General features: G+C 41.1%; 1 protein-coding gene across 1 annotated transcript; it reads left to right on the top strand.

Annotated features, from left to right (window-relative positions):
- Nucleotides 1-665: 665 nt before the first annotated feature.
- On the top strand, nt 666-27916 carry LOC136290343 (tyrosine 3-monooxygenase-like). The gene is made up of 12 exons (XM_066184689.1): nt 666-842; nt 1722-1896; nt 3760-3848; nt 6017-6084; nt 7275-7325; nt 10889-11034; nt 15370-15505; nt 16154-16223; nt 17966-18022; nt 20652-20747; nt 26022-26155; nt 27757-27916. The coding sequence occupies exons 1-12, from the start codon at nt 666-668 to the stop codon at nt 27914-27916; spliced, it is 1359 nt and encodes a 452-aa protein (XP_066040786.1).

The following is a 27916-nucleotide window of genomic DNA, read 5'->3' as shown; positions in this document are numbered from 1 at the left end:
TGGAGGGGTAGGGTAGAACAGGTTCAGATCCTGTGGGTTGGAAAAGCTCAGCAGTAGGCAATGAATTCTGACTCTGGCTGAGGTCTCTCTGGCACTCCCAGAATTGTGTCTCTGCAGAGCAGACAACACTCAGATTGGGCTATGATTTGGGAGAAGACCATTTGGTTCTCTGGGGATATAGACAATACAGAGAGAGTCCCAGTGAGGTAAGAGAGAGTGGGGATGAAGGACAGTCTCAGACATTGTGCAGGTCAGTCCAGACTGGGAGATGTAAGTGGAGCTTGGACTAATTGATTGGTTCTTCACAAAGAAACCCCTATTCAGGGCTGAACAGCTTGCAGACACCTTCAAACAGGGCAGGAGGACTGCACTTTGAAGTTACCCAGGGGAGGAGGGCCATCTTGAGCTCTTGCGCACGTTCTACACAGGCGGCTTCCCTTGATGTGGCTGGCACTGCCAACATAAATTTTTCTATGCCTAACACACAAAACCCAGCTTGTGTCCCTGCTTCGGGCAGCTCTGAGCTCACCACACACAGACACACTGCATCTCCAGTCCCACCAATTCCCCTGGCCATTGCTTCCACACCCTCAGGTGGTTTCCACTCAACATCTGGCTGTTGCAATCCAGTCCCCTGTCTCCCAATGAAGACTGATTTGGTGGGGATGTCAGGCCCAAAAGAAGATGCCAACAAGGAGAAGGACATGTGTGGCATAGAGTCATTGAACAACCAAGGCAGCCTGGACTCCAACAGGGAGGATGACAGAGCTTCTCTCATCCTGACCCTCACTCTCTACAATGTGAGGAAGACTGAGCTTTCTAAGGCAGCCAAAGTCTTCGAGGTACAGACCTCAATATCCCCTTCCTTTGCTGAGCCCTCTCTTCTGTCCCTACTGCCTTCATGTCTCCCAGTCTGCATCTCTCCCCCTCTCACCCTTCTCCTGCTCCCTGCCTGACTTACACCTTATGCTGCCTTCCCCCTTTCTCACTGTTTTGCTCCAGCTGCTCAGAGGTTGTCTGGTCTCGTGGTGAAGAGGGAGAATTCTCTGGAGGGACGGAGCACCTGGGCAGTGTTTTAGAGGGATCACCATTTCATGCAAGGGCTGTTTAGAGCAGACACCAATCAGTTGTTTCTTTCTAGCAGTAGTGGTGGCTGGCATTTCAAGGACTCCGACTGTGGGGATATAAGAAGCCAGTGAATTTTCTCTGCTTATTTGGCAGGAGATACAAAGACTGTAAGAGCTGTGAACCACACAGGCATTATGTAGTCTGGGCACTTGAAGCACCCCTACCAGGTGCTCACTCTTATCTGGGAAAATGAATAACTCTAAAGAAAAGTATTGTACTTGTTACTTATTTTTCACAATTATTTAATGATTGTGGTGCTATTATACATCAGTAGATCTGCTTTCATTCTGACAAGGTTTTAAGTTACCCAGCCACTCATTTGGTATTTCTGCACAGATGAAATTCTACAGTCAACAGTATCTCATCTTTCATCTCCTTCTTTCTCTACCCAATGCTACAGTGTTTAATCTTTAGCTCTGTCTGTATTTTAGCTCTTCGTAAACCAGATATTATTGGACTTCATTGCTTAACATGCACTTCTAGTTTATACCTTTTTTAGTCACCTTTTAAAGACATTGTAAAAATGTATCTAGGCTTACCTGGATTTTCAGTCTTTGGAGAAGCTTCATCAAATGAACACTTGGCTCTTGCAGATGTTTGAAACTCAGATCTATCACTTTGAAACCCGTCGAGCCAAAGAGTGCAAGAACTCTGTGGATGATTTTGACATTTTTGTTGAATGTGAAGTTCACAGTGCTGATGTTGGTATCCTTATCACCTCCTTAAAGAGAGTAGCAAAGGATGTGAAAACCAGCAGAGAAGACAAAGGTAAGAAATGTATGCATCGCTTAGTGCGGTTCTTTTGGAGTAACTTTTTTTAGTTTTAGCTTCAGCTTCATAATAGTAATTCCATTTGTCTGAAAAGCCAGTGTGTGCACTCATTTTTCGTCTCTGCATGGCTGCTTTCCATTGCCATTGGTTCAGAAAGAGAGGCACTTCATCATAGCCAGTGGAACTGAGGTGAGATGTGTTCCAGCAGAGGGGGATGAGAAGGATAGAGCGGCAGAACAAAAAGCGGAGGAGAAACTAGAAACTCCTCAATGACGGGAAGATTGTGTGCTGAAAGCTGTGCAGAGAACTGATTGTTTCAAGACAAACACATCGGCAGACAGGTATTTTTTCCTGTTTGCAGGCAGGAATGGGTGAATACAGATGTTAGAGACCTTTAATACAATCCTGAGGATGATAGATGAGAAGGCTGAGGGTCCAGCTCACAGATTGAATTCTCTGAATACAGAGTTGCCATGGGTTTTTCCTCCCTTGACAAGGCTAGACAGATATTCCCAGAGCGCTTTTAACTTACTCAGTCCTGTTTGAGCTCCTTTGGGTGTTTGAAATTCACTGTGGCCATATCAAAAGGGCATCACTCTTATCAGGGAAACTGGAGAGCCAGAGGATTTTGGAGCTGGGGGAGCATTTCTTTAGGATTTCCTTGGGAATTGAGAGGTTTCAGAAGAGCCAGGACTTGGAACTACAATAAAAACAAGAGACTGTTAAAAGAGGGTGGTTTATGGTTTGTTTTTTTCTGTAGGGAAGAGGCAAGATGTGTATGGGGACACACTGGGGCAGCTGTGATCAGCTACAGGTTTTGAGGGGATATGGCAGTAGATGGCAAGAAAGGTACCTTGCATGCAGAACCACTGGTATAGCCAGAGACAAGGGCTCAGAAAAAAGTTCTGGGTGCACATAAGGCATCTGTCAGACTGGTATTTCTTCCTACTTATCACAGAATTAATCATAATGCATGAAAAAACTATAATTTCCCCAACATCTGTGGGTATTTTTAGATTTGTACTTCTCTAAACTTGATGTGTTTGGATGTGATATCATACAGCAAAAAATAAATTTACCGTTCAGTAGAGAGATATTTGATGTCTTGTCCAGTATGAAATTGTGACCCCAAATGGACCTTTCTGAGCTGCAACTCAGAAAGTCTGATTACAGCATCAGTCTAACCTCAGAAAGCAGTATCAACTTTGTTTTCCCAGCATTTCTTTTTAAAATTAATTTCTCATAAATTCTGGTATTTAAATTAAAATGATCACATTTTATTTTAATTTTAGTCACAGGAAAAGCTTCCCACTTCATGAGAAGGAAGCTGTTTGGAAATATAGCTAATGAAGAATGTTGCTGGGAAAAATAATGAGCCAGAAAGAAAAATCTGAAGATGCTTCTTCACCTGTTTGGTTTCTAGAAAATGTAGAAATTTCATGTTTTTCTTTTAAAATATTGTTTCACTTTTAAAGGTATGAAAATGTAAGACTGCTTTTTAGACAAGATCAAAATATATTCTTAAATCCAGGATGTAGGAATAAATTTGTTGTCCTGTGTCAAACAGAAAACACATTTGAACTAAAAAATATTTTTGCCTTTAAAAATTGCTTCTATGAATTAAAACTGAGACATTATCACATCAAGTTAATTTCAGATAATTTTTCATCCAATCTGCCAATTTGGTCAGGAAACAAGTCAACTACTGAGATGTATGACAGTTATGGTAACATGTAGATATGAATATTCTTAGATCTTGATGAAAAGAAAGTTTGTAATCTTCAGCACAGCTTTGATTTTCTCTGTGTTCTAAAATTTATTTGATTCTCTCTCATTTAACTCCTTCTGCTTTCTCTCCAGTGCCCTGGTTTCCCAGAAAAATCCAAGATCTGGACAAGTGTCACCATCTGATCGCTAAATATGATCCAAGTTTCGACCATGGTCACCCTGTAAGTTTAGCATGGCTGTTATTTCACCTTTAAAAGAGAAACTCCCTGTAGAGAGACTGTTGTAAAGGAAACTTCAGGAGTAAACAAATACTCATGAAAAAAAGAAAAAAAAATATGAGCAGATAAAAGCTCATCCTCAGTGGAATTAGGAACTGTATGGGTCCCTGCAGGAATGGACCACAAAAAGAGTTTTACTGTAACAGCTTTATGTGTGCACTCTTATCCATGCCCTGGGCACAAACTCTAGGAGAGGGAAAGAAGAATGCCATATAGAGTCCTGCTGTAGTGATGATAGTAAGGGAAAGTACTCGGAACAAACAAACAAACAATCAGACACCTGTTTCTCATCAGTTTCCCAGCTTTAGTAGAGATGAGATATGAGTTAGGCACAGACACAAAAGGGGCTCCAAAGGGCCGTTTGTCCCTTGGCAAGGCAGGTCACAGAAGCATTTTATCCTGTCAAGCATCACATAGAAGGGATGCGTGGAAAGGAAAAAAAAGAAGACATGCTTCACTCTGAGAAATGCAGTGAAGATGTGGATGTGTGTCAACAGAATCTACAAGAAAGTTTTTGTCATTCCCTTCTCTTCATGTCTGAATTCTGTGTCAACAAAATCTACTAGAAAGTTTTTGTCATTCCCTTCTCTGCATGTCTGAATTCTATGTAGTCCCTTTCATTAACCTATACCGTGTTTTGTTGTGAGCTATGTACAGTCCTGTGTAATATAAAACAGACCTTTCCAAGTCTATAAGTCTATCTTCTGCTTTTGAGAATCTCTTATTCAACTATAATGCTCTAGGAGAACCTCATATCCTCCTTAACCAGGACATCTTTCATTCTTCCTTATTTTTTTCTGATACAAACAGTCCAAGTGTTTGTAATTTTCCTGAGCTAACTCTTAGGCTGTTTCTCATTAGATAAATGAACACACATAGGGAATTCTTTAAGCTGGACAAAGTTTCCCCTCATCCTTTGCCAAATAGAAGGTGTGAGCACTGAAGAGGTTGAGAGAAAGCAGCAGTGGTGCTGAGTTACTGAAGCACTGAGTGGGGATAAATCTTAATTGAAGAATGTAGTGCAATTTAGAAATACCTAATAAATTGAAAACAAGTTACCTCAGGAACTGAACATCACTTATCTGTGGCAGGAGAGAGAACAGCGTGGGTAGATTTATCAGGCTTCTGAGCAGGGCACTAAAATGGAGAGGCTGGAGGAAAGCACCAAGGAAGCTGTTGTACAGGTGGCTCAGCAAAGATCTTGCATATACATTTCCTACCAAATAGACAGTTTGGGATGTTTATCTCCACACCTTCAGTTTGTTCTTTACTGGCCAAAATAATCAAACTGATGTCACAGTGACTCCAATTTCTGGGCTACCGTGTCACCAGCTGCAGGTCCCCCACGGAGGCTCCTGCTGCCACAGGGTGGGTACAGAGCCCTCAAGGACAAAGCTGGGATGTCACAGCATCCGTGTGAGTCTGGCCCAACAGCTTCTAATGAGCTTTGCATGGACTTGTTACAGCCACTGACAAGCAAGGCTGGCACCTGAATGAATGTGTTATCCACAACACATGACAAAATAAACATGCTCTCAGGATCCAGTCCTTTCCTCAGATTCATGCACACAACACTCATTAACTGCAGGGTTACTGGCATTATTGCTACACTGAAAATTATGTGAGTAAACCTAAGGGGCAAATTTGGCTTGTAGTATGCGAAGTGGTTCCAGTAAATTCTGAATATTTTAGAATAATAAGTATTTGTACAGTGATGATGATCAATGCTGTTTTATGAGTTGTATTAGCACACAGTTCCAGATTTAAGTTTTAATTCCTATTTTGAATGATGTAAAACTAGAAAGAATGTGATTCCATGTCTGTGTGCCTATTCAATAGCTAGCAAAGCCTGCTTGAGGTTTTAATTCTAGTAAACACAGAAGGAGCAGAAAGTAAAAGCTGGTGTTCAGTAGGTAAAGAGATAAACAGATACCCTTTAGACAGATACCACTGAGTCTGTCTTTATAACAACACATTAATAAATGGGCAGTGAGAATTGGGTGGGGAGCCTGTACTTCCCACAGATCCAGTGGTGGTTTTGATGATTTCTACTTATGCCCACAGATCTCTCATAAAGTAAAATTCTTTTACCTAATTATTTTCTAATCCAGGGATACTCTGACCTGGAGTATAACAAACGGAGAACATTCTTTGCTGACCTGGCCTTTAATTACCGAGCGTAAGTACAAGGCTCCTGAAGGGAAAGTTCAGTGGTCCACACATTCTTTCAGATTTCATGTGCAAGAAATGTCAGAGATGCAATTTTTTTTCAGTGTATCAGTGGGGCCACTTTTGAGACAACAAAATTCAGCCACAAAAGCTTTTACTCCATATGAAACAGACTTTTGTGATGACACAGCAAATACATTTTAAGACAAAAATCTTAAGATTGCATTCACATATCCCAGTCCAGTGCTGGATTTTGTTTTAGCAGAATATGACCCTTTATTTCAATTTTCAAGTTCTTTTTAGTACTTGGTCCTGAGCTGAGGCTAATCTTCTTCAAGGAAATTTGAGGAACAGCATTTACAAACATATTTTTGACAGTGGAAAGCGATTTACTATTTTTGTTATTTGCTTTTTTAAATGTCTCTGTCTATGCACACCAACTACCTAAAAACATAAAAAGTCCTCAGTTTTCATGTAAGTGATGGAAAATGTTTCTACCTTTGTGTATAAACCTTCACCAGAACTACACTGCTTTCTGGTAGGGTGAATCAAAGGTATAGGTACAAATGGTCATGGATTATCAGCCTCATGGTGTCCAAGAACTGGTGAAGTCTCTGAAGTCTTGTGAGACTTCTGCATACAGTTTTCTCTCTTCCATCAAATATCAGAGTCAGCACAGCTCAGAACAGCCCAAAAGCAGAACTGGACTTACTCAGAGCTACAGAAGAAGCAACAGTGAGGAAGAGGAGAAAAGACCACCCATCAGAGAATCAGTGCTAACCACACAGTGGATGCCTGGGCAGCTCTCTGCTCATGAGTTTATGAAAGCTTCTCTGTAATGGTACTGTGCTGATCACATCCTCCAGGGAGGGCCCCTCCAGGAACACACTGTGTTTTGCTTGCTAGATTGCCTTCAGCAGAGGTGATGGCAAGCCTGGAGGTCTCTTATTCCATCTGTGAACCAGAACACAACTCCCTTTCTTACATATCCCTCTGTTTCCTCCCCACATTGTAACATAAGAGAGAACACCCACATTAGAGCCGAACAAGACCAATAGATGGGTCATTATTTATTATTTTGCTGTTTCTATTTTCATTACGGCAAAATTTGATGGTGCAGGCAAAAAAACCCAAAAAAACAAAACTTGGAAACTGAACTTGAAATCTTGAGATGTGTCATATTTCTTCTTTTCATTACAGAGGAGACCCTTTACCTCACATTGAGTATACAGCACAGGAAACAGCAACGTGGTGAGTTTGGTACTTATGCTGCAACTCCTGGGCCATTCCATAGCAGTCCCCGGAAAGACTGGCGGTGTGAGATAGCTATAACCTTTTTAAAATGTTGTTCATCCACCTCACATTGACTCTTTGGTTAAATGTCATCTTTTGGTCCTTTGTTTTGCAAAAAATCATTCTCAGGGCTGGTCTTAACTATTCACTTTCTAGAGCAAAAGGGATTTTCCTGACTATCTCCCTGCCTGCTGATCCCATCGAGATATCAGAAGCCAGAAAACACCTGGAGCCTATAGCATAAATTCTTCTAACTGACCTGTAATTTACTGTAACTGTGGTGTTCGCAGAAATATCACCTTTTCACACCAGTTAGCAGGGGAAAATGCCCCCTTACAGGACAGAAATTCACTCAGATGACATGGCTAATTCAATGTTTACAGGACAGCTTGATCTCCTTCAAGTATTCATTGCTTTTAATGTGAATATGTATCATTTTCTCAAACTGAAGGTAGAGAAAATTTGGAAATACCCTTCCAGCATACATTATTTACACAGCAAAATGACTTTAGATATCATATGAAATGAGGGTAAGTTACTTTTACAAGGGTGCAGAATTTCTTCACTGGGGCTTTGTTTCTCCTGAAGGTTTGCCATTCCAAAAAAAAAAAAAAACCAAACCATCAACGCAAAACACAACCAATGAATGAAACTATATTAATTCAATTCAAAGTACATTTTTAAGCATTATGTGAAGTATGTGGCAGATTTGAATGAGAGCAGAGTTCTTATTTCAAATCCCTCTGTTCCCACTTTCTTCCACTAACTTTAAAATGTATCAGTAAGCAGCAGTAATTCCACATTTTTGTGATACTACAAAGCATCGATATGTCCAAATGTCCCAAGTAAGAGCAGGGTCCTGGGATTGTGCAAAGTGCCACATGTGCACATAAGAGAGAGTCTGTGTTCAGAAAGGTTTACAATTTAATTGGAAAGAAGGTCTAAAGGTGGGGGAAAGGAAGAATGAAGACCACATTTTCTAACTGTGCAGCTGAAAACCCCTAGAACTCAAGTATTTTGTCCTAAATCACATGCAAAGTTCATTTCAATGCCAGGATTTAAATCCATAGAACTAGATGTCTCATGCCAGAACCTCAACCACACTGCCGTTCCATTTCTTTCAACTTACTTTATTTTAAATAAAATCTACTGTGCCACAGAAATGGCACAGTAGATCTCCATGACCACATAAAAATCTTGCATCCAGCTCATCCAGGAGGACACATTTTTATTAAGCTCAAATAGGTTTTTATAGCGTCTTTCAATAGTCAAAGATTGATGGTCAGTGTCATGCTCATGATTGCTACCACCAGCCAACAATCTTGGCATGGGATGGCGTGTGGGAATGTCCTATTTAAGAAAATTTAATTTTGTGTTCTTTCCTGTTTTTCTCTTTTGTTGCCAACCTTCGTCATTCCAGCTCTTCTCCACGTAGAATTAGATCCATTGTGGCAACAGAATAGGTTTTTAAAGGAGTATCTGCCCATTTCCCTAAACAGCCAACCCCAGCAACCCAGGTTGTCTTGTTTTGTAAAGCTGTTTCTAAAATTAGCCTTCCCAATTGTTATCACAGCCCCCTGAGGCTGTGCCCTGAGGTCAGCTGCATTACAGCTCAACTTAATTGAGCACTGTGCAATTGCAGGGGAAATTCGCAGCATAGACTAAATTCCCTTGGTGTCACTCTGAGGAGTTGCTGGATGCCTTCAGTTTGTAGCAACATGGTTATAAAAATGAAAACCAAGCCTGCGAAGAAATATGACTTTCAGAAAACAGAGGGTACAGATGATCTGAGCTTTTGTTTTCAAAACAAGTTCTTGGAAGGCCCTGAAACTAAGCAGTCAGAGATGCCATATGGGTAAAAGCTATGTAAGAAAAATGGAGAATTCAGGAGAAAATTATGGAGATGCACCTGTCACATCTTCATAATGAAGCTGAATAGTGCCACTTTTTTTTTTTTTTTCTTGAACAATAAGGAAATTTACATAAAATGAGGTTATTGCCTTTGAAGTCTTTCAAGCATCTGGCTCCATCTTTTGTTAGGATGCTCCTTTCTAGAGTGTTTCATAAAGTGTGCTTCCTTTAGTTCTTTCATACCTGCTACTCTCTTTGACGATTGTCTTAGAGGAACACTTAGCTTTTGGATAATTCATCACTGGTCTCTGGGACTGCCTGCACTTCTGTGGTAGCCAGTGTTTGGACACACAGCAGAATGACACTTTGATAAAAGAGACCATATGTGCAGAAGTGTAAAGAAGCCTGCTCTCTCTAGACTCCAGCGTGGGCATGAACCCTGTACTGGTTCAAATCCCACACGACCTCACTTAAGTCAGTAGTATTCTATGAGGAAATAAGCCAGGGCAACACTTGAGCTCTAGTCCTCCTCATTTTTTCCTAATTCCTCCATGGAAATGGCCCAGTCTCCTGTGGCTTTTGCAATAGTGACAGCAGCCACTGTTTTCCTCTGTTCTTTAAACTTTTTTCTCCTCCTAAGGTTTTCCTCCACCACTTCATTCTAGTTCATTACTCCCACACTGTGTAAGACATCCGTAAAAATAAAGAGCCATTACCAGGGACTGGCTATCACCTTCATAGCAACAAGAGCATCACAAAAAGGAGAATAATAATAATAATAGAAAAAAAAATTACAAAACCAACAAAAGGTCATTTCCCGTACCCAGAATTTCCAAGAATGATCTCAATTTTCATAAAACAATGTTTATAAAGTTGTTGACAGCCTAGGGCCACGTCTGAACAAAAATAACCATTTCTATAAGGTTCTTTGCCATCCTATTACTACTTGCTTATTTTGCAACAGCTAAATATATTTCATACCACAACTCTAAATCCAAGTACCACCAAGTTTGTGAGAAGCTTAAAGCCTGTGCCCAGATCAGGTTACATATGGTGTTTTCAGCTGGTTTCCTTTTGTGTACTGGGATAAATGCTTCAAGAAGCTGGCATATCTTTCAAATACATAGCCCATGCCAGGCATTTTGAACTGCAAAAAAACAAACCTCTTCACCTGTCTAGATGCTACTCTTCAGTATCAGAAAAGGTGCTTTTCCCAGAGGTTTTTAAGAGGCAAATCTAGGCTAGGTTTCAGGGTAGAAAAAGAGGGACCAGCGTTTCAAGCTGTACCCAAAAATAGAAAGGAGGGGAATACCTGATTCATTCCATTCCTAAACTGAATAACAGACTATCCCACATTCAGCTCTCTCCCTGGGATTTCCCTGATGCCTCCAACACCCTAAGCAAGAAGGTGCCTAATCAAGAAACACTTTTGTATCAGAATTAGAGTTTTGTGACATTAAAGGACACCTTCTGAGGGAAAAGTGAAACAAAAAGCCCTTATGGTTTGCTACATCCAACCAGCACCAGCTTTCAAGTACCAGGTGTCTCGAGCTTGGACTTTCAGACTACGATGTGTGCTGGGGGTTTACACCTCTCAGTCCATCTGTAGATGGTACAGATAAGTACTTCTTTATTTAGGTGTCTCGTGCTATCCAGTTTTTGATTTCCAGGAGAGAAGTCTACAGGAAGCTGAGGAACCTTTACCCTACTCATGCCTGTACACAGTACCTTGAGGCTTTCCAGCAGCTCGAGAAGCACTGTGGCTACAGAGAGGATAACATCCCTCAGCTTCAGGATGTCTCCAGATTTTTAAAAGGTCAGTCATTATAAACCATGGTTTATTCTAGGGTTCCCTGCATATATTTGTGCACTACAAACCATTTCCTAGGAAACAGGCTGGTGAGCAGAGCTGATGAGCTGTAGCATTCTCGCATGGAGGAGGAGCCGTAGCACAGGGCATTCATACCAGGCACATCGAGGGACCAAGCTGTAAGTTTGTCTGTTCTGTGAGTGGCAGCAGCTGGTGTAGCACTAACCAGCTAATCCCAGTACTAGTAGCTCTACGGTCACAGCAGACCCTGCTCAGCATGACTTCCACACAGCCTTTTAATGGGTTTGGCTCTGTTTTGTGCTTCTATAGCTGTGCTGGTAGTAAGACACAAACACAAGTACAGGTACATACCTCTCAAGTACACTTTTTTCCTGATCCACCGGGCAGGATGGGGATGTGTGCTAGAGAAAATGATTTTGAGGAGATCCTGCTAGTCAATCATCAGCTGCCTTGAAACAACGCTGCTTCTTTCTGTCTATGTAGCACCACTCGTCAGACTAAACTTTTTGGTGCCTACCACATGGCTGACAGGAGAACACAAAGGCTATGATGCTAGTACATAAAAGCTTGAAGCAGTGACCTTAGAAAAAGGACACACAAGTTTGCTAGGCTGACTTGTTAGCTGGGGGCTGACTAGCATGGAACAGGAGAGTAAGCAAGTCTGCATTATTTTTATGAAGTCACAGGCTGCATGGATTTCCAAGGGCAGGTGCTTTGTGTGAACCACCTGATTGTCAAGAATTACTAAAGAAAGGTAATCTTTCAAGCCTCCTTCTCAGTGAAAAGATGTGCCAGAGAGAGGGCAGCTTATCACCATGCTGAAATAAACAATAAAGTATATGGCTAAACTTTAAATAAATTGTATTTAAACACAATACACAGGAAATCAAATGACCTGCTCTGTATAAGAGTAGGGGGTGTCAGTTAGCTTGAATAAGCTTTCTCTATCTGAAGAGTTTTCTAAGATTTTGGTATTTCTCATGAAGATTAAGCTGTCTGATAAGAAGGTTTTTATTGCAGGTTTAGTGTAAGGGAAGGGAGGGTTGCCATGTGAAGGCCATCTTCTGTGAACACCATTACACCCAGCTGTAGGAATTTTTCTGTGTAGGCATTATGTATTTTCTCATGTATTCTCACTTCTATTCAGCTACCTGTCTTACTTCCCTGTTATAATAACTGGGCTGATAATCTTTTGTCTCTTGAAGTAGTTGATCTCATTTAATTTACACAGTAGCTGACAGCAGAGAGCTCCAGGAATTGTGATTCTGACTTGTTTATCACAGATATTCATGCCCTTTAAGTATAGGAGAATTTAGGATAATGTAGGAATATCATCATCCTGTTTGCATTGCTCATGTTAGTGGACAGGATTTGTTTTCCTGGAGTCTGCTCACTTCCTTCACAGGCTCTCCTTCTAAATTTTCTCTGTGTCATAAACAAAACAAAACAAAACAAAACAAACTAAACAGCAACTCTGAAAAACTGGCGAGTAATGTTTGGAAAGACGTTCTCAGTGAATTTCAACTCATTTACTACAAACACAAGGTGTCTACTACGAGCTAATTGTATGAACTAACTGGGAATGAGTATCAAGCATTTCAGAGGCATTTTATTCCATTCCGAAATGGACAGCTAAAGAAAATGTTGAATAGTTCTTGGGACCACTGGTCCTACCCTCATGAAACTGTAGATTAAAATTGGATTACTTTAGCCTACAGGTTATGCATGAATGAAACGATTTTTTTCAGAAGAGCTGTGTTAACAGCTAGACAAAATTAAGAGTGAGGAAACTATTTTAGTCCCATTATATGAGGCTTTGAATGGATATCTTGGTTTTCTTTCCTTTGACAAGTTCATTTCACTATGCAGAATACTTCTTAGAATACCATGAACACTGACATCATTGCAAGGCCCAAACTCAGTCTGAGTCAGAAGCATCTGCAAGGTCTAAAATCTGACCAAAAGTTAAAGGATGTTGTTAAGGGCATTGTCCAAACTCTTCTTAAACGCTATCAGGCTTGAGGCATTGACCAATTCTCCAAGGAGTCTATTCCAGTGTTTGACCACCCTCTCAGTAAAGAAATGCTTCTGAATGTCCATTCTAAACCTCCCATTGTATGGCTTTGAAAATTATAAACCATAGCAGGCAGAAAGAGGGAGAGAGGGCTAACCTGGAAAGAAAGTGATCATGCTAAAACCAGCTGACACAGCCAGATACACTTCCATCTTGTCTTTAACTTAGCAGTATCTGTGAACATAAGAAAGCAATTCCTTTTGTTTCGGTATGAGATCTGTCTGTTATTACCTATTAGTGAGGCTGGTTTGAAGAGAAATGAACTGTACTTCAGGAGTATTTCACAATTACTTAAAGGCAATTAAGTGGCTAATAGGGTTAACTAGATGAACCTAGGCACATCTTTCTTTCTAGGAAAGATGTTTGGATTTAGGCAGTCATTGTGCTCCACAGCTGGAAGAAATTACAGCCAGTGAACTCAAGCAAGCTCACACTACAATGCACAGGCTGCCTGTATACACCAGCTTTTAGGCCAAGAATTAAGCCTTGCAGATCACTTTAGGTCAACTGCTCAAGACGTTCTCTGCAGCGTGCTTTGATTTCCCAAATCTTTGGGCAGCAGGTCCAACCAGCCACACCCCCAATTCTCTACTGATTGCTTTTATTGTGCAGTCATGAACTAGAAGTTCAGATTTTGCAGATATTACCTTCAGCAGATAACTGTTTCCTAGGGCTTTTCAAGGCAACTGTCCAAGTCTGTTCCATCAGCAGACTGTCTGATTCACTGGCCTCTATTTAAGAGGACATCTCAGGGAACACAAGCTGTTATCTTCATTTTTCCCTTCTTCTCCTCCAACATGGATGCTAAAGCTATATAAATTTCCCTTGACTCTTTCATAGTCCTTCCAAAATTGAGTGACTAAGGTCTTGGTTTTCATATAATATATTTTTCAGCTAGTGCAATTTTCACTTCACTCAGAATTCAGCCCAAAGATCACCAGATTCTGGAATTTTCACATTCCTCTGGATTGAACCAGCAAATAGACAAAAGTAGATACATAATCTCTGTAGGGTTTTTTTAAAACTGTTCATTTTGGAGGCAGTTCTATAGATGTAGAAGATAACTGTGGCAAATGCCCACCACCTAGTCCATCATAATGTCAGGAAGAAGCATTCCTTACTGTCCTGTCATTCCTAAATTTCTTCATGTATTTTGTCACTTCCTTGAATTTTTTTCCTTTTTTTCTATCTCTGGGTGATCTTTTTATTTTGTTTTGTTTATTTTTGTTGTTTAATGGGAAAAGTACTAATAGCCTGACAGAGTAAGACAAGAAATTCTGGAAGAAACATGAAAAAACAAACCAAAACAAATCTTGTAAATGGCTTGGTTTCTGGGTGGGATTTTTTGTTTGTTTGTTTACATAAAAAAGGGAAAACAAAAGGTTATAGGCATCATGACACAATAGAATATGGATAAAGAATTGAGAATAAAGCCATTTCTGATTTTTTTAAAATACAGTTTAGGCTTTAAAGAAGATGAGATGTCATTTATGGGAGCTGAGAATGCAACACAGATTTTGAATATAGGACTTCAAAAAGATTTTCATTGGCTCACTTTGAAAGCAAGGATTTTCAATTTTCTTAGCTTTGCAGACCACCAACATGTTTCCCATGGAAATGTAGAGTGTGGGTTCTATTGACCACCAGACTGGGGTTTTTTTTGTTGTTGTTGTTGTCTCTCACAGACCTTTTATGGTAGTGCAGGGTGCTCTGGGGTAGCACTGGATGTACAAGCTGAAATCACAGTGCAAAAGTGTTGCATTCTTCTGTCCTGTTCTGTGGATATGCGCAAAGCAAAACACCTGTGATCACATCACTGGGAGGCTGTGCAGTGAGTTCGAGATAAACATAATGGTAAAAAAGAAAAAACCCACATGCAGGTTCTGTTCCCTGCCTGATTTTAAGGACGATGTGTGACCTCAGACACACGACTATCTTGTGGAGCATAGACAATTGTGTGTATATGCGCAAAAATATGCACTGGGGTGGGCAGTACTCAGACACCTCATGACTTTGCTATGTGAATACGCAGGGGATGAATGGATAGGTGATTCCATGTTGCAGGAACCGGTCCTATACCAGCACAGGGGCACATCAATAATGATAAACCAAGGTGTGCCTGCTATGCTTGGTGGAGGGAACTGTTCCAACAGAGCAGGAAGGATCCCTGAAACTACCAGCTAAAGTAAACGTGCTGTGTAGTTAACCCTAGAAACAGCTGAATTTGGTGTCCCTTCCCTTTGCAGAGAGAACAGGTTTCCAGCTGAGACCAGCTGCAGGACTGCTGTCTGCTCGTGACTTCCTTGCCAGCCTGGCATTTCGTGTCTTTCAGTGCACACAGTATATAAGGCATTTCTCTTCTCCTATGCATTCCCCAGAACCGTAAGTTTGGTGCCCTGGCATAATTCCATCCTTCTGAATGTGTTTGGGATCATTCTCTTGGGACTGGCTCTGGAGTTCCATCGAGTAGTCCACAGAATGAAACAATTTGAGAAACTGGTAGCTGGAGAGTTAGAAGGGGAAGTCATGCATGAGAGGGTGTGGTTCTCTGTCTCTCTTGCAAAGCTATTTGGGGAAGGAAAAGACTGAAGAATATCTGGTTTAATCTTTTCATCCTGCCTTCAGTTACCATCTGCTGGGGTTTTGTTTCCTGCTGCGAAACTCTCCCAGTAAGTGCTGGCCAGACAAAAGCAATTACATTTCATGAGAAATTACAAGTTCACACAGACGCTTTTGTTGTAGGCTGGGACAAAACAGGGACCTTTCAAAGATGTTGTGACATAGAAGGCTAGTGCCCATACCATCCCCAGGAGACAATAGACAAGGTGGCAGGAGGCAGCTGCCTGCCTGGGAATGCAGGAGGGAATGCTCTGATCCTTGCAAAGCCAGGCCAGGTATGGAGGCAACCACTGTGGAGAAGCACTCACACCAGCCACCTTTGGGGTCTGCTGGCTAAAGTCCTTCACAGGGCGTTCATGAACGGCAGGGAAAGAAGCCTTTAGTATAAAAAGAAGGTCACTTATTTTCCAGAGACTGCTGCCATGAGTTGTTGGGTCATGTTCCCATGCTGGCTAACAAGGAGTTTGCCCAGTTCTCACAGGTAAGAACATTTTCTGCTGGCTCTATAATCAACTGCTCTGGATAGCAGGCCAGAGGTGCCTCAAATACAGGCAGCTCACCATGAAATGCCTAAGACTGGATTGTGCCTGAGTCATGACCTCCAGGTATGTGGGCTAGCAGCGACCTGGGAGACGCTCCCATTCCTCCAAGGGAGTGGTAGCACTGCTCCCTATGGACACAGTGTGAAAGGAAGGGCAGGCAGAGCTTGTGGGACTTCTCTGTGGGAGGGCTGTGTCTGTCTGGAGAAGGATGGCTCTGTGTGGCTGGAGTCTGAGCTCTGCTGACCGAGCTGCTCCCCTGGTTTCCTGTCCTACACCACATGAACCTACACAGCCCCAGCTGCTGAGCCTCCAAGCTGGTTCTGTCTCTGGATGCACATTCTTGCCTCACAAGAGACTTTGTGCTAATCACCATGTCATTCATCAGAGTTGTTTTTCCCTTTACAACTCACCAGATTCTCACAGCATTGCTCACACTGGTGAGGAGGATCCAAAAAAGCAAACAAAGGTTCTTTGTACAATAAGGGGCTATCTAGTATGAGCAGTCAGTGTCAGACCCAACTGAACTCAATGACCTCTCATAATTAAAGACTCCAGAGCTATGAATGTTCCTCAAAACCATAGCAGAGGGAAAAAGATATCTCATTGTCCAGGCTGATCAATCAGCAGACAGTGTGGAAACTGGTGATAAGATCAGAGGGGTAACATGATGTAGGCCAAAACATGACATAGGTCCCTAAAGAAATATCTTTAAAAGAAAATCAGCTCACCTCATATGATGTGGTTTCCAGTTGTGTCAACTTGAATACATGCCAGCTACCATTTTGATCATAAATATTGGTTCTTAACAGAATCAGAAGAATAGTATTTTAAGTATCTTAGTCATCTCATCTATAATCTCTATAAGGAGATGGTGACTCATCTAAAATCCATCAGTGCATATCCTCTTGGGGGAAACCAGTTCAGTTCAATACTGGAAGTTAAGACATATTAGAAATAAGAGATTATAGCAATTTCAAAGCTTTCAATTTTCTTCTTTTCCTACCAATAACACAGACTGTACAACATGAGATCACATTCAGTGAATTTTCACATTTCACTTTTTTTGTCCCCACAAAGTGTTTTCACAGTTGAAATTCACCCCATGAAGATTCTTTTTTGCTCCATTCAATATGAGAAGATGAATGGTGAAAATGCCCTAATTTTGTTTGTTTGTTTGTTGCATGATATGGCTCCTGGGATAGCAAAAAGAGACATCTGCAGATCCCTATTGTGAGAATAACATTTTACAAGGAGCACAGATGAAAATAAACAGAATCATCCCTGCACAGACATAACCCGCTCATAAGGGCTGTCAGAGTGAGGGACAGAAAGGTAATGACAAAGATAAAAGCCACCTTTCCTGTCCTTCCTTCTCATGCCTCCCTGCAAATTTTTGCCCTGTGTAGAAAGTCCAGCATTAAGACAAGAGATGGTTAATTTTACACAGAGAACACTGAGGATTAAATACTCATCTACTGTGGCTCCCAGTGGTATGTATCTGGGGGCCAGGGAGAGGTAGGCATCCTGGAAGCCATGGAAGGTCATTTTGGGTGACAAAACCAATGAATAGTTCATGCTATTCATGCTAGAAATGATGTGGCCCTCCCCCTTCCCCTCTTTCTCTCCCTTGGGCTGAAAAATCACACTAGTGTAACACTGTCTGCTTGCTTACTTGCTTTAGGATATTGGACTGGCTTCGCTTGGATCATCTGAAGAAGAGATTGAGAAACTGGCCACAGTAAGTACAGATGGCAGTTTAATATTGGAGGCAAACCCCAAACGATTCACTGCATATCCCTTGCTGTGCAGGAAAGGTTCTCTTTGTGTTTCAGATTATTACAAAAATGGAAGCATCAGCGGGATTGTCTCTTCTTCTCCACAGGTTAGGAGGGTGCTGGAGCAGGGGCTGGAATCCCTCTGGGGGAGCCCAGAACGGTGTGATTCCACCTAAGGAAATGCTTACACTTCTTGGTTTTATAAGAATATATTTCTTAAGCTGAGCCTTTACAATTTCAGACACAGGATAGTCCCACCTCACATTCCAGATTCACCTAAAGCGCTAGATACCCAGTGTGATACCTTTGTTTTCTCCTACACAAGGTGCGGAAAACCAGCAGAATTTGGTTCACCTCATATTCATTAACCTCACCAAATAGATGAACACTTACAAGCAATTTGAGAGCAGGTACTGCTGTTCAGTTCTGAGTCACTAGGCTGTCTAAAACTGTCAAAACTGTTTGTGCAGTCCCTTACTATCATCTTAACTTGATGGCAGCCATTTACCAGTCTTGATGATTTTTTCAGAGGAGGAGGGGAGCTGTGTGAGACCCATTTGGTACAGGTAGTGAGTGAAAAAAGAGTGTCATCCTGAAGTTCCTTACCCAGTCCACAGTCCCACTCAGGAAGGAGGTGGTGACTCACCTAAAATCCATCGGTGCATATTCATCCTTGGGTTAGAACTAATTAAGGCTACCATTATTTTTGAAGATTGCTACAGGTGCTGAATCCTTTGTAGCTTCATCCAGGACTGGTGATGTGAGGAGACAATGACAGTGACAGTGCAGATTTTCTCTTCCACTATCTGGGTCTAGAGAGGCTAGAGGGATGTTAAGACCCATGCCTTTAGTAGGGTTAAAAAATTCCAAGTCCCAGAGAGCCATTTTGCAGCATTGCCCAGGTCTTGGTGAGATTGGGTTAAAGCTTGTGGTTTATAAAGCATTCCTCTGCAAGCAGCTCTTCCTGACCCTGAACTGAGCAGGCCTAGACAAGAGATAGGTTTAAGAGCAGAAGAATAATGGGTCTCCTGTCTGAAGCTTTCTTAGCATCATCTAGGGTTTGGGGAAGTAGAATAAGGGCACCTTTTTGAATGGGCTGCCTGCAATTCAGGGTCTGTGAGAATGCAGTTTTGCAAGTGCCATTCAAGTATTCTGAACAGTAAATCTATTTTGGATTAACATACCAATATTCAGATGTTTAAAATTTATATAGCTAATCTAGGCTTACTGTTTTTGTTCCTTTTCTAGAAAGTGAAGATAGAGGAGAACCTGAAGTGTATTCATTATCCTGACATGAAAGTCCAACATGAATTCTATGAAGCCAAATACTGGATATCTTAAGAAACACTAAAAAGAATTCCTCCTCCCAAGTCTCATTCTGAAAAAAAAAAAAAAAAAAAAAAAGCCTCCTGCAAAATGAGGAGATACTAAAAAGACTTTTCACTGTGAAATAATTAGAATCAAGATTATTAACTGAATATAAACACGTAATTATTTGCTCAACTGTAGAGAAAGCAACTCAGGATCCTGTAAAAAGAGAGATCCTAGCATATTGTTTCTTCTGTGATAAATTTGAAGGCTAAAACCAAGTTATCAAAATGAAGAGGTATATGAGAGAGGCTGGGAGAAGAAAGAGAATGTAGGAAAGAGGCAGAATAGACAGAATAATACAGAGCTACACATTATTTTACAAATTGTCAGTGGTTCTTTAAGAAGGGTCCTGAAAATGCCATGCTTGTGAAGCCAAGGTCTATCCTTGTGTATGAGGCAGTAAAGTGCTCTGTGTCTCTAAAGGAAACTTGAAGAGTTGTGGCACAAAGCCATATTCTTGAAATGCTTCATTTACCATGTTTTCCCTTTGCACAATGCCTATCCAACTTCTCAGGGCATCAAGCTGTGTCCAGAACTGGTCCTCCACTGTCCGTTTCTTTAGATTTTTTAATATGGTAGCACTAAAAGTTTGGCAGAGCCAAGAGTTGCTTTCATGCCACTGTTGTCCAGCAGGTAAAGGAAGTTGGCCCTAAGTATGCTTTTATCACAAGAAAAGCCTAGAGAAATGTATCTTTATTTTCTGCTGGAGCATGATTAAGATATGATTGGCACAATATGGAAAAGGTGTTCTTCAATTCTTCTGAATGAGATCACATGGACAAAGAAAGAGGAAAACTCTCTTTTCAAATAACTGTCCAAAGGTCTTGAATCCTCTGTCAGGATCTACCTGTCCTTCTGGGGACTGTGGGTGGAAATCTATCAGCTTCCACTGACAACAGTCAGGCTCTGGACTAAGAGGTTGCAGGGTAATTTGTGACATCTTCCAAAGAAAGAAAACGATATGACTTTATTTACCCTTGTATTATCATTCAAAATTTTTATTTTTTTTTCTAAGTGGGACAACAACTTTGAAAAAATACATGTTATATTTAGTGTGTGTTATATGCTGAGGGGAAAAAAAATTCTTAAAATATGCAACAATAAGATTTGAAGATACAAAAGAATTAAGGAATGAGGATTAAAGAAAATTAAAAGAATGATGAGAAGCTTAAAAATTCCTGCCTTTTCAGACTGTTTTTCACAAGTTGTTCTTATTTCCAGCTTTACTGGTTCACTGTGGAGTTTGGCCTCTGCAAGCAAAATGGATTGATCAAAGCTTACGGGGCAGGACTGCTTTCATCTTATGGGGAGCTGAAGGTATGTGTCAAATACATAGTATTGAAAGATTTCTATAATCCACTTTCCTGAACTCTGGTAAAAACAAACCATGTTTTTCTACAAAATATTATTATGATTTAAAATTCAGATTTTTCTTTTACAAAGAAATAATTCTCCCTTCACAGAAGCCACTGAGTAGGGGAAAAGCTACTGTGAGACGAAATGCAATGGAAGCATTTATCCCATAAAACATTAGATTTGTTTCTTCTGACAGTAGTAATGCAGCTGACTTTGACACAAAACTCACGTTCCTTTCTGAGTTACTCACTAGAGGGCAATATTATGCCTATTATGAGCTTGGCTATTTTGTCCATGCCACTGACATTCACACACACATGAACCAGAAAGGCACCGATTGACTGGACCAAATGAAGAGCAAAGAAACTGGAAATAGCATGGACGCTGACAAAAATAAATTGCTTTAGTATTTTTTACTCCTGAATACATTTCAAAACTAATGTCAGCTCTAGTTTTAATAGATCAAAATCTGCAAACACAGGTTTCATACTGCCTTGCTTAACTGTAGAAAGAGGACTTGAACACTTCTACAGAAAGTGGGTTTCCCTTCCTTTGACCAAACAGCTGATAGGAGAGATATTAATTTCTCCCTAATTTTGAAAAGCACTGATGCAGGCAATCACTTTTTAATTGCAAAAGCCCTAAACTGGTATCGGCAGGGCTCAAATGCTTCAAGCTGTGTAGATATTGGATGGGTTTTTTTAAAATTGGTAAGAGCCAAAGGAAAATAAATACCACTCTTTTCAAGCATTTTTATACACCCGAACCCTTTTTTTTCTTTTTTCATGGGGGATAATATTTTAACACATAAACTCAGCAGCCTAACAGCCAGATATATGATACATTTACACTGAATTGTGGCTGAATTAGCATAGCTTGGACTCCCAGAACTGGAAATACTTGGGTTGTCATGACAACAAACATTTTACAAAACTCTCCCAATTGTGTACGGGGTCATCTCCCAATTGTGTACCGGGTCAGCCCACTTCCCGGTGAATTGACAGGAGGGAAAACAGCATGTATATTGTTTTGATGTATCCCAAGGCATTTCAAGTAGAAGTCCCCACAGTATGACAGCTGAAATTAACACACAGAAGGGGGAACCTTCCCAGACATCAGCCTTCACTTTTACCACTTGCTGAGTTTAGCACTGTTTTTCCTCACACTCGCAACTTGGAGATTTTTGTGAGGTAACTCTGTGGGGAGCTTTCTCTCTTGATAAGCTGAATGATCTGCATGTTCATTAGCCCTCTAGAGGAATAACCATGACTTCCTTTCTACATAGCAGCCTGATCTTGGCCTGATTGCTCATCAACTTCACACTATGTAATGCTGAAGCTACTGTTTATCTGGGAATCCTTCAATACTTCTTATATTCACTGACAACAAACAGGAAACATAAACTTGCTTTCATTTACCTAATAAAATCAGAAATATCCAATCAAAGTACAATTCAAGGCAACTTTTATTCTACTCTGCTAGCCTTAATACTTAAATCAAGTTCATTTACGTATTAAACAGGATACTAAAGGGCAGGGGTAATCATTGCTGATATTTGTGTAGCTTTTATAGCAATATGCATGGCAAAATCTATCTGATGTGGTTACCTCCTTTTTCTGTTTAAGTTTGACTCAAATGAAGGTAAAAATCTCATCAGAAATGCTCATTTTTGGTGTCTGCAGTCAAGAGCACCAGACTTGTACTCTCTCTCCTCTCTTTCCACCCTTTTCTTTCTCAGACACCAACAAGCTCTTCTGCTTTTGGTTAAAACCGTAGGCGAGGACTGCTTGTGCACAGAACTGTGCTATATAGAACAAAAAAGTACAACTGCATCTCAAACTCCCTACTTCTGTGGCTGAGAGTGGAAGTCCTGACAGTTCCTGAGCTGATAAATGACAGTTTCTTGTCATTACTTTTACCACTGGTATTTGCAGGGTAAACCTATTGGATAAACTTTTGATAAAGCTGCCTCTGTGTTCATCCATCATATTACTGAAAATACATGCAGGAGTGATAGCATTTATATTCAACTAGTAATGAATAGGATTATCCCCCTTTCAGCATGTTGATCTTGTATTTAACACCTAAATTGGAAGTTGGTCAAGCAGTTAACCAGCAGTTCTGCTATGCATCCTGCAGAATCCTTTTGTGAGCTCTGCAAGTTCCTCACTGTGCATCTTTTGGGATAGTGGCTTAGTGGTTCTGTGCACTTCACCTTGAGCTCCCAAAACTTGTACACAAGTTAATAATATCCATGAACTGAAGTGCTGAGGCTTCTTTCTTGAGCTGACTGATTTCATCTCATGGATTTTTATTTAGGACAAAACTGAAATACAGAGATATTTCCATTTATTCATTCTAGTCTGCCTGAGCATCTAACTTCAGTATAGGCACTGGCAGTGTGGGTAAAGTGGTGAGGTCCAATGCCTAAGCACCTGCTAGCAAATTGCAAACCTGTACCAACTGCTTCTTTTACAGCTGAAGAGGGAAAAATGTGTAGTTCAGTGCCTGTTTCATAGAGGGGATTTTTTTAGAAATATAGCAGTGTCTAGACAGATCTGTTAGAGAAGATGAAGACTGGAAGATAGCGAGGCTCATGACAGACTTCAGTTTATTCCTCTAGATAAGTTTCGCTGCTGCTCGGCAGCCATTATCCAACCTGATAATTGTCTGCCAGTCTTCTCAGTGGGCCCAGACACAGACTTCTGCATGGAGGTCCCAGACTTGATTCCCTACCGTTTAGCTGATCAACGTATTTGGTGCAGGCAGTGAAGTTTTGGCACTTTGTTGGCAGTGAATATAACAAATACTGTAGGAATCTCACTGCAGGTCGTGTGCTGAAGGAGACACACTGCAGCAGCCTGGGAAAGGGAGGGGTTTCCTTTTGCCTGAAGGCTTCTAGGCCAGGAGTAGCAGAATGGTTCAGTCAACAAGGAGGGAATAAGGGCATGAGTTAATAAGGTTAGATGGTTGGCTACAAGAAGATAACTAACCAGTGGGAGAGGGCAAGCAGCTGTCATCCAGCTCATGTTATACGAGAACTTAGCATCAGCAAGAAGCCTGGGAACATCCCTGAACTGCAGCCTGGACTGTCTGTCTGTGGGTGTGTGAGTGTAACCAAGGGAACCACATCCTGACTGTGAAATCTTCAAAACATTTCCCTTTTCTCCACAGCACCCACTTCTACCAGTCTGAACTTAGCTTCAGGTAGATACTTTCTGTGGATGAGTTGATCCTGCCCAAACTCAGGTCATAATTTGTGGTAAAGACAGAGGATGAGAGGTACAGCTAGACACACTCTGTCTGAGTCTTGCACTTGAATCCCTGTTATCTAACAAAGCATTTAGTAACAGCAGCTAGGTATCAGAAGGATAACCATCCCCAAGTCTAAACTGAGCAGTTGTAATGGGTCTGACTGCTGGCCAAACTTGCCTCCTCTGAACTGTAAGAATTCCTCCCCAAAAGCTCTCAGTATTGCACTGTTTATTTCACTTTATTCTGTCAGCTGTTCTACATTATCCCAAATGCTTCTTCTGTTAACACTCAGCTGGACTCTGTCCTGCATACTGTAAAATCTTATGGCTCATACCACACTTCTGGCAACACTCAGTGCTACATATGCTTTTCTTGCTGCACACCCGGTACTTAACTTGTAGAGGCCTTTAAGGCCATCCTGTTTCGAGCTGAACTTCCACTGAAATCAATGGGATTTTAGTTCTGCTTCAACACTGACAGCATAGTGGGACCCCTGTAAGGTTTTGAGTTACTGAAATCTTTTCCCGTTCCTTCCCCAGAGCTTCTAAGATTCTAAGAGCAGCCTCATGTTTGTATACCAACCATCTTAGATTGTATGAGTGCTATCCAAGGTTTACTCTTCAATTACACACTGCAAATGAAGAGCAAGAAAAACACCATCTTTTGTAGTCTTGGGGTTTTTTTTTTGTTTGTTTGGTTGGTTTTTTTGTTGTTGGTTGTTGTTTTTTTTTTTTTTTAGCCTGGTATTTATTTCTGCACCAGTTCATTGAAATGTCTAAATATGTGCTTAGGAGTACTGTCTTAATTTTTCCATCTAGCAGATTGAACTGAAAATCTTGAGCAGTATCACCTACTTTTACCAGTTATTTACAAGCAGTACCCTGACAGTTGACATTTGGGTTACAAAATGGTGAAGGGAGCCTTCTGAAGACTGGGGAAGAAGAGAGAAAGGGAAAGAGGCAGGTCTCAGAGAAGGGTGGGTACTAAAAGATGGTCCCTCAGTGAATGGGTCTCACTGTCCAGTCTGAAGGTGGGAAAAAAGGTCTCAACATTGATGGGATGAGTTCCTTTTTCCTTTTGGTTTTTACCCAGTACACCTCACCAACCTGGGCAGCTGGAGGCCCAACCAGCCTTTAAGCATATCCGTGATGCAGTACAAATGTCACTGGAGATGAGCTAGATTTAAAGTACCTCACCTGGGTTTCAGGGGCAGACAAAGTGTTTGGGAACTCACTTTAAACCTAAGTAGAGCTGCCTTCCCAGGACTCTGGGCAAGTGCCAAACTGGTTTAAAAGGCATTTCCAGTAGATGACAACAAATTATATAGAGGTACCTATGGACTGCAGTGTGGAGGGAAATGGCTTCTATAAGCCTCCTGCTTGCCTGGGGGGACAATGTAAAAGAACTGGAGAAGAACCTCTGTGGATTCAAAAATACAAATGTGCACATGCAGAATAGTGTTTATTTATATCTTGGATTTCAGGGAAGATTTTAGGCTGCTATACTGGCCTGGGAGCTGTGCATAAAATACCAGAAGCATTCTGTCTTCTGTTCTTCATTGCAGCAGGAAGCATGAAATTTGTAACATAGGCTAGGGGACTCTAAAGTTGTGTTAGACAGGACTGTGAAACTTCTGTGATACTATTTGAAAAAAAGCAGCATATTTTCTTCTTCTGGATATTTATAGTTTGAGGGGTGGCATAGACTTTCCCCTCCCTGTCTGAGAACATGGCTGTGCTATCCAGTTGTACATCACTGTAATATAGGAAACATAGATTTCTTCTTTTTTTTTTAATCTAAAAAAATAAAATATTATTTGGTTTATTAGCTGCTAATTATGAAAATCAGCTCTGACCTATGAAAGAACAGGACTTTATATTGCCCCTAACTATTCTCCAAGGAGAATTTCACAGCTCAGCAGGGTCTAATTCTTTCTCTGTTCATTCACCTGCTCTGACTGGTGTTGTTCCTGCTACAAAGTACGCTTTGTCAAACAAGCCAGAGTACAAGCCTTTTGATCCAGAAGTGACTGCAGTTCATCCCTATCAGGACCAAGCCTTCCAGCCTGTCTATTTCATAGCAGAAAATCTGGAAGATGCCAAGGTCAAGCTTCAGTAAGTAAAGTGTTTGTGGGTATTTTCATTGAGGAGGGGCACACTGGGTTGATTCTTAATCTCAAATGCATCTATTACTATTGCAACAACTGTGCCAGGCTATCTCGCTGCATCTGCATAGTGGCTTTTGTACAACAAAGTGAAGCATGAGCTTATTTATCTCAGAAAAGGTTCACAGAAATTCAGAATTTATTTTTGCTATGCCCTATCCCATGCTTAATCTTAGCAATGCTTCATTTTAGCACCTTCTGAAGTAAATCCTTTAACTGAACTGCGAGAGTGCAATCCCACCCTATGTGCTAGGCCATACAAACGGGATAGTGAAGAACTAATTTACCCAAGGTCACATGGAAATTTTATAGCAGTCTCTGGAATTAACATGGATCAGCAGGGGGCTTAAAAACAAGATTGCCTTCTCCTCTGATTATATCTGCACAAGAATCCAGAATCAGCATTCATGGGCAATCTAATTTCTACAAAGTAGCTGTCTGCAACCTAAATAGCATTATTTCAAATTAGCTTGAGGTGTTTCTAAACACTTTTCCTTAACTGTGTAATGTTGTGCAGTAAGGATGGTTTTTTTGTTTTTTTTTCTGTTGGCTTTTTTTTTTTTTCCCCCATAAATAAGCAGAGTTTAAATTCTGGCCTTCATCTCCAACAGTTAGAAAAACATGACCAATTCTGGCTGGAGGCAGGATGTTGGTTGTGGAGCTACTGGGGAGCATGTAGGAGCTGAAATGAGGAATTTATTAGAGTAAGAGAACCTGAGCCAGACTTCTTCCCTACTCTCCCCGCCTCTTCCTCAGAAGCACTGTCTGCTGGGGCTATAGCCATGGCTAATTAGGCTCCTCATCTTATATCTGAATGTTCACATTAAATTTTTAATATGTGAAAAAACGTGGGTGAGAACTCACTGGCAGAAGAGAGAGGACTTGCGAAGCATTTGACTCAGGCAAACCTGCAAAGAACGTACGAGGACAAGGAATATACCACTCTCAGGCATGAAGCTTTTTCATACATTTTTTCAAGACAGTTGCACAGCCAAGACCGCTCAAAATAACTGAAGGCACAAGAATCTGTCAGCACGGAAAACATAAGGCAACATCAGTACAGGGGGTTTCTACAAGTGTGTACTTAATGGAAATATTGTCGAAAGTGGCAAGCAATCATGTTTTTCTTTTAATAGAGACAGAAAAATAGCCCAGGATGCCTAGTATCAACAGGTTTTTAGAATATTACACAGAAAGAGCTGCTCCAGGTTATTTCTTGGAAGTGAAGGCGGCAGACATGCTGTGCTCCTGCATTCCTCAGCTTGTGGTTGTAATAACTCTGAATTGTGTGAATGCAGAGCTGTGAGAGCACAGACGGGTCTCAGCCAGCCAGGCTGAGACGAGGCACTGCAGATCTTTGGGGCTGCAAGTGGTTCAGCTGTGGGCAGGAGGTGCTGCACCAGGCAAAGCTCAGGAAAAGTAGTGAGGAGGTGTCACAGCATTCTCTGCTCCCCAGTCAGGCCATGGCTACACCCTGAGAAATGAGGTCCTGCAGGTTTTGCACTTAAGGAAATGCCATTTGAACTAGAACTCTGTCCTCCCTCCCCACAGGAACTACGCAATGAAGATCAAGAAGCCTTTTGCTCTGCACTATGACCCCTTCACCAGCAGCATAGAGGTTTTGAACGCACCACAGAAAGTCAAGAGGGCACTCCACCAGATAAAAGAGGAACTGAAAAATTTCTGCTTGGCCCTTGAAAACTTCTCTTAA

The sequence above is a fragment of the Chamaea fasciata genome, unplaced genomic scaffold (genome assembly GCF_029207755.1).
Source record: "Chamaea fasciata isolate MVZ Bird 193981 ecotype frontalis unplaced genomic scaffold, bChaFas1.0.hap1 SCAF_5, whole genome shotgun sequence".
NCBI lineage: Eukaryota > Metazoa > Chordata > Aves > Passeriformes > Sylviidae > Chamaea > Chamaea fasciata.
Note: the sequence above shows the minus strand (reverse complement) of the source record. Positions and strands in the feature narration are given on the sequence as shown.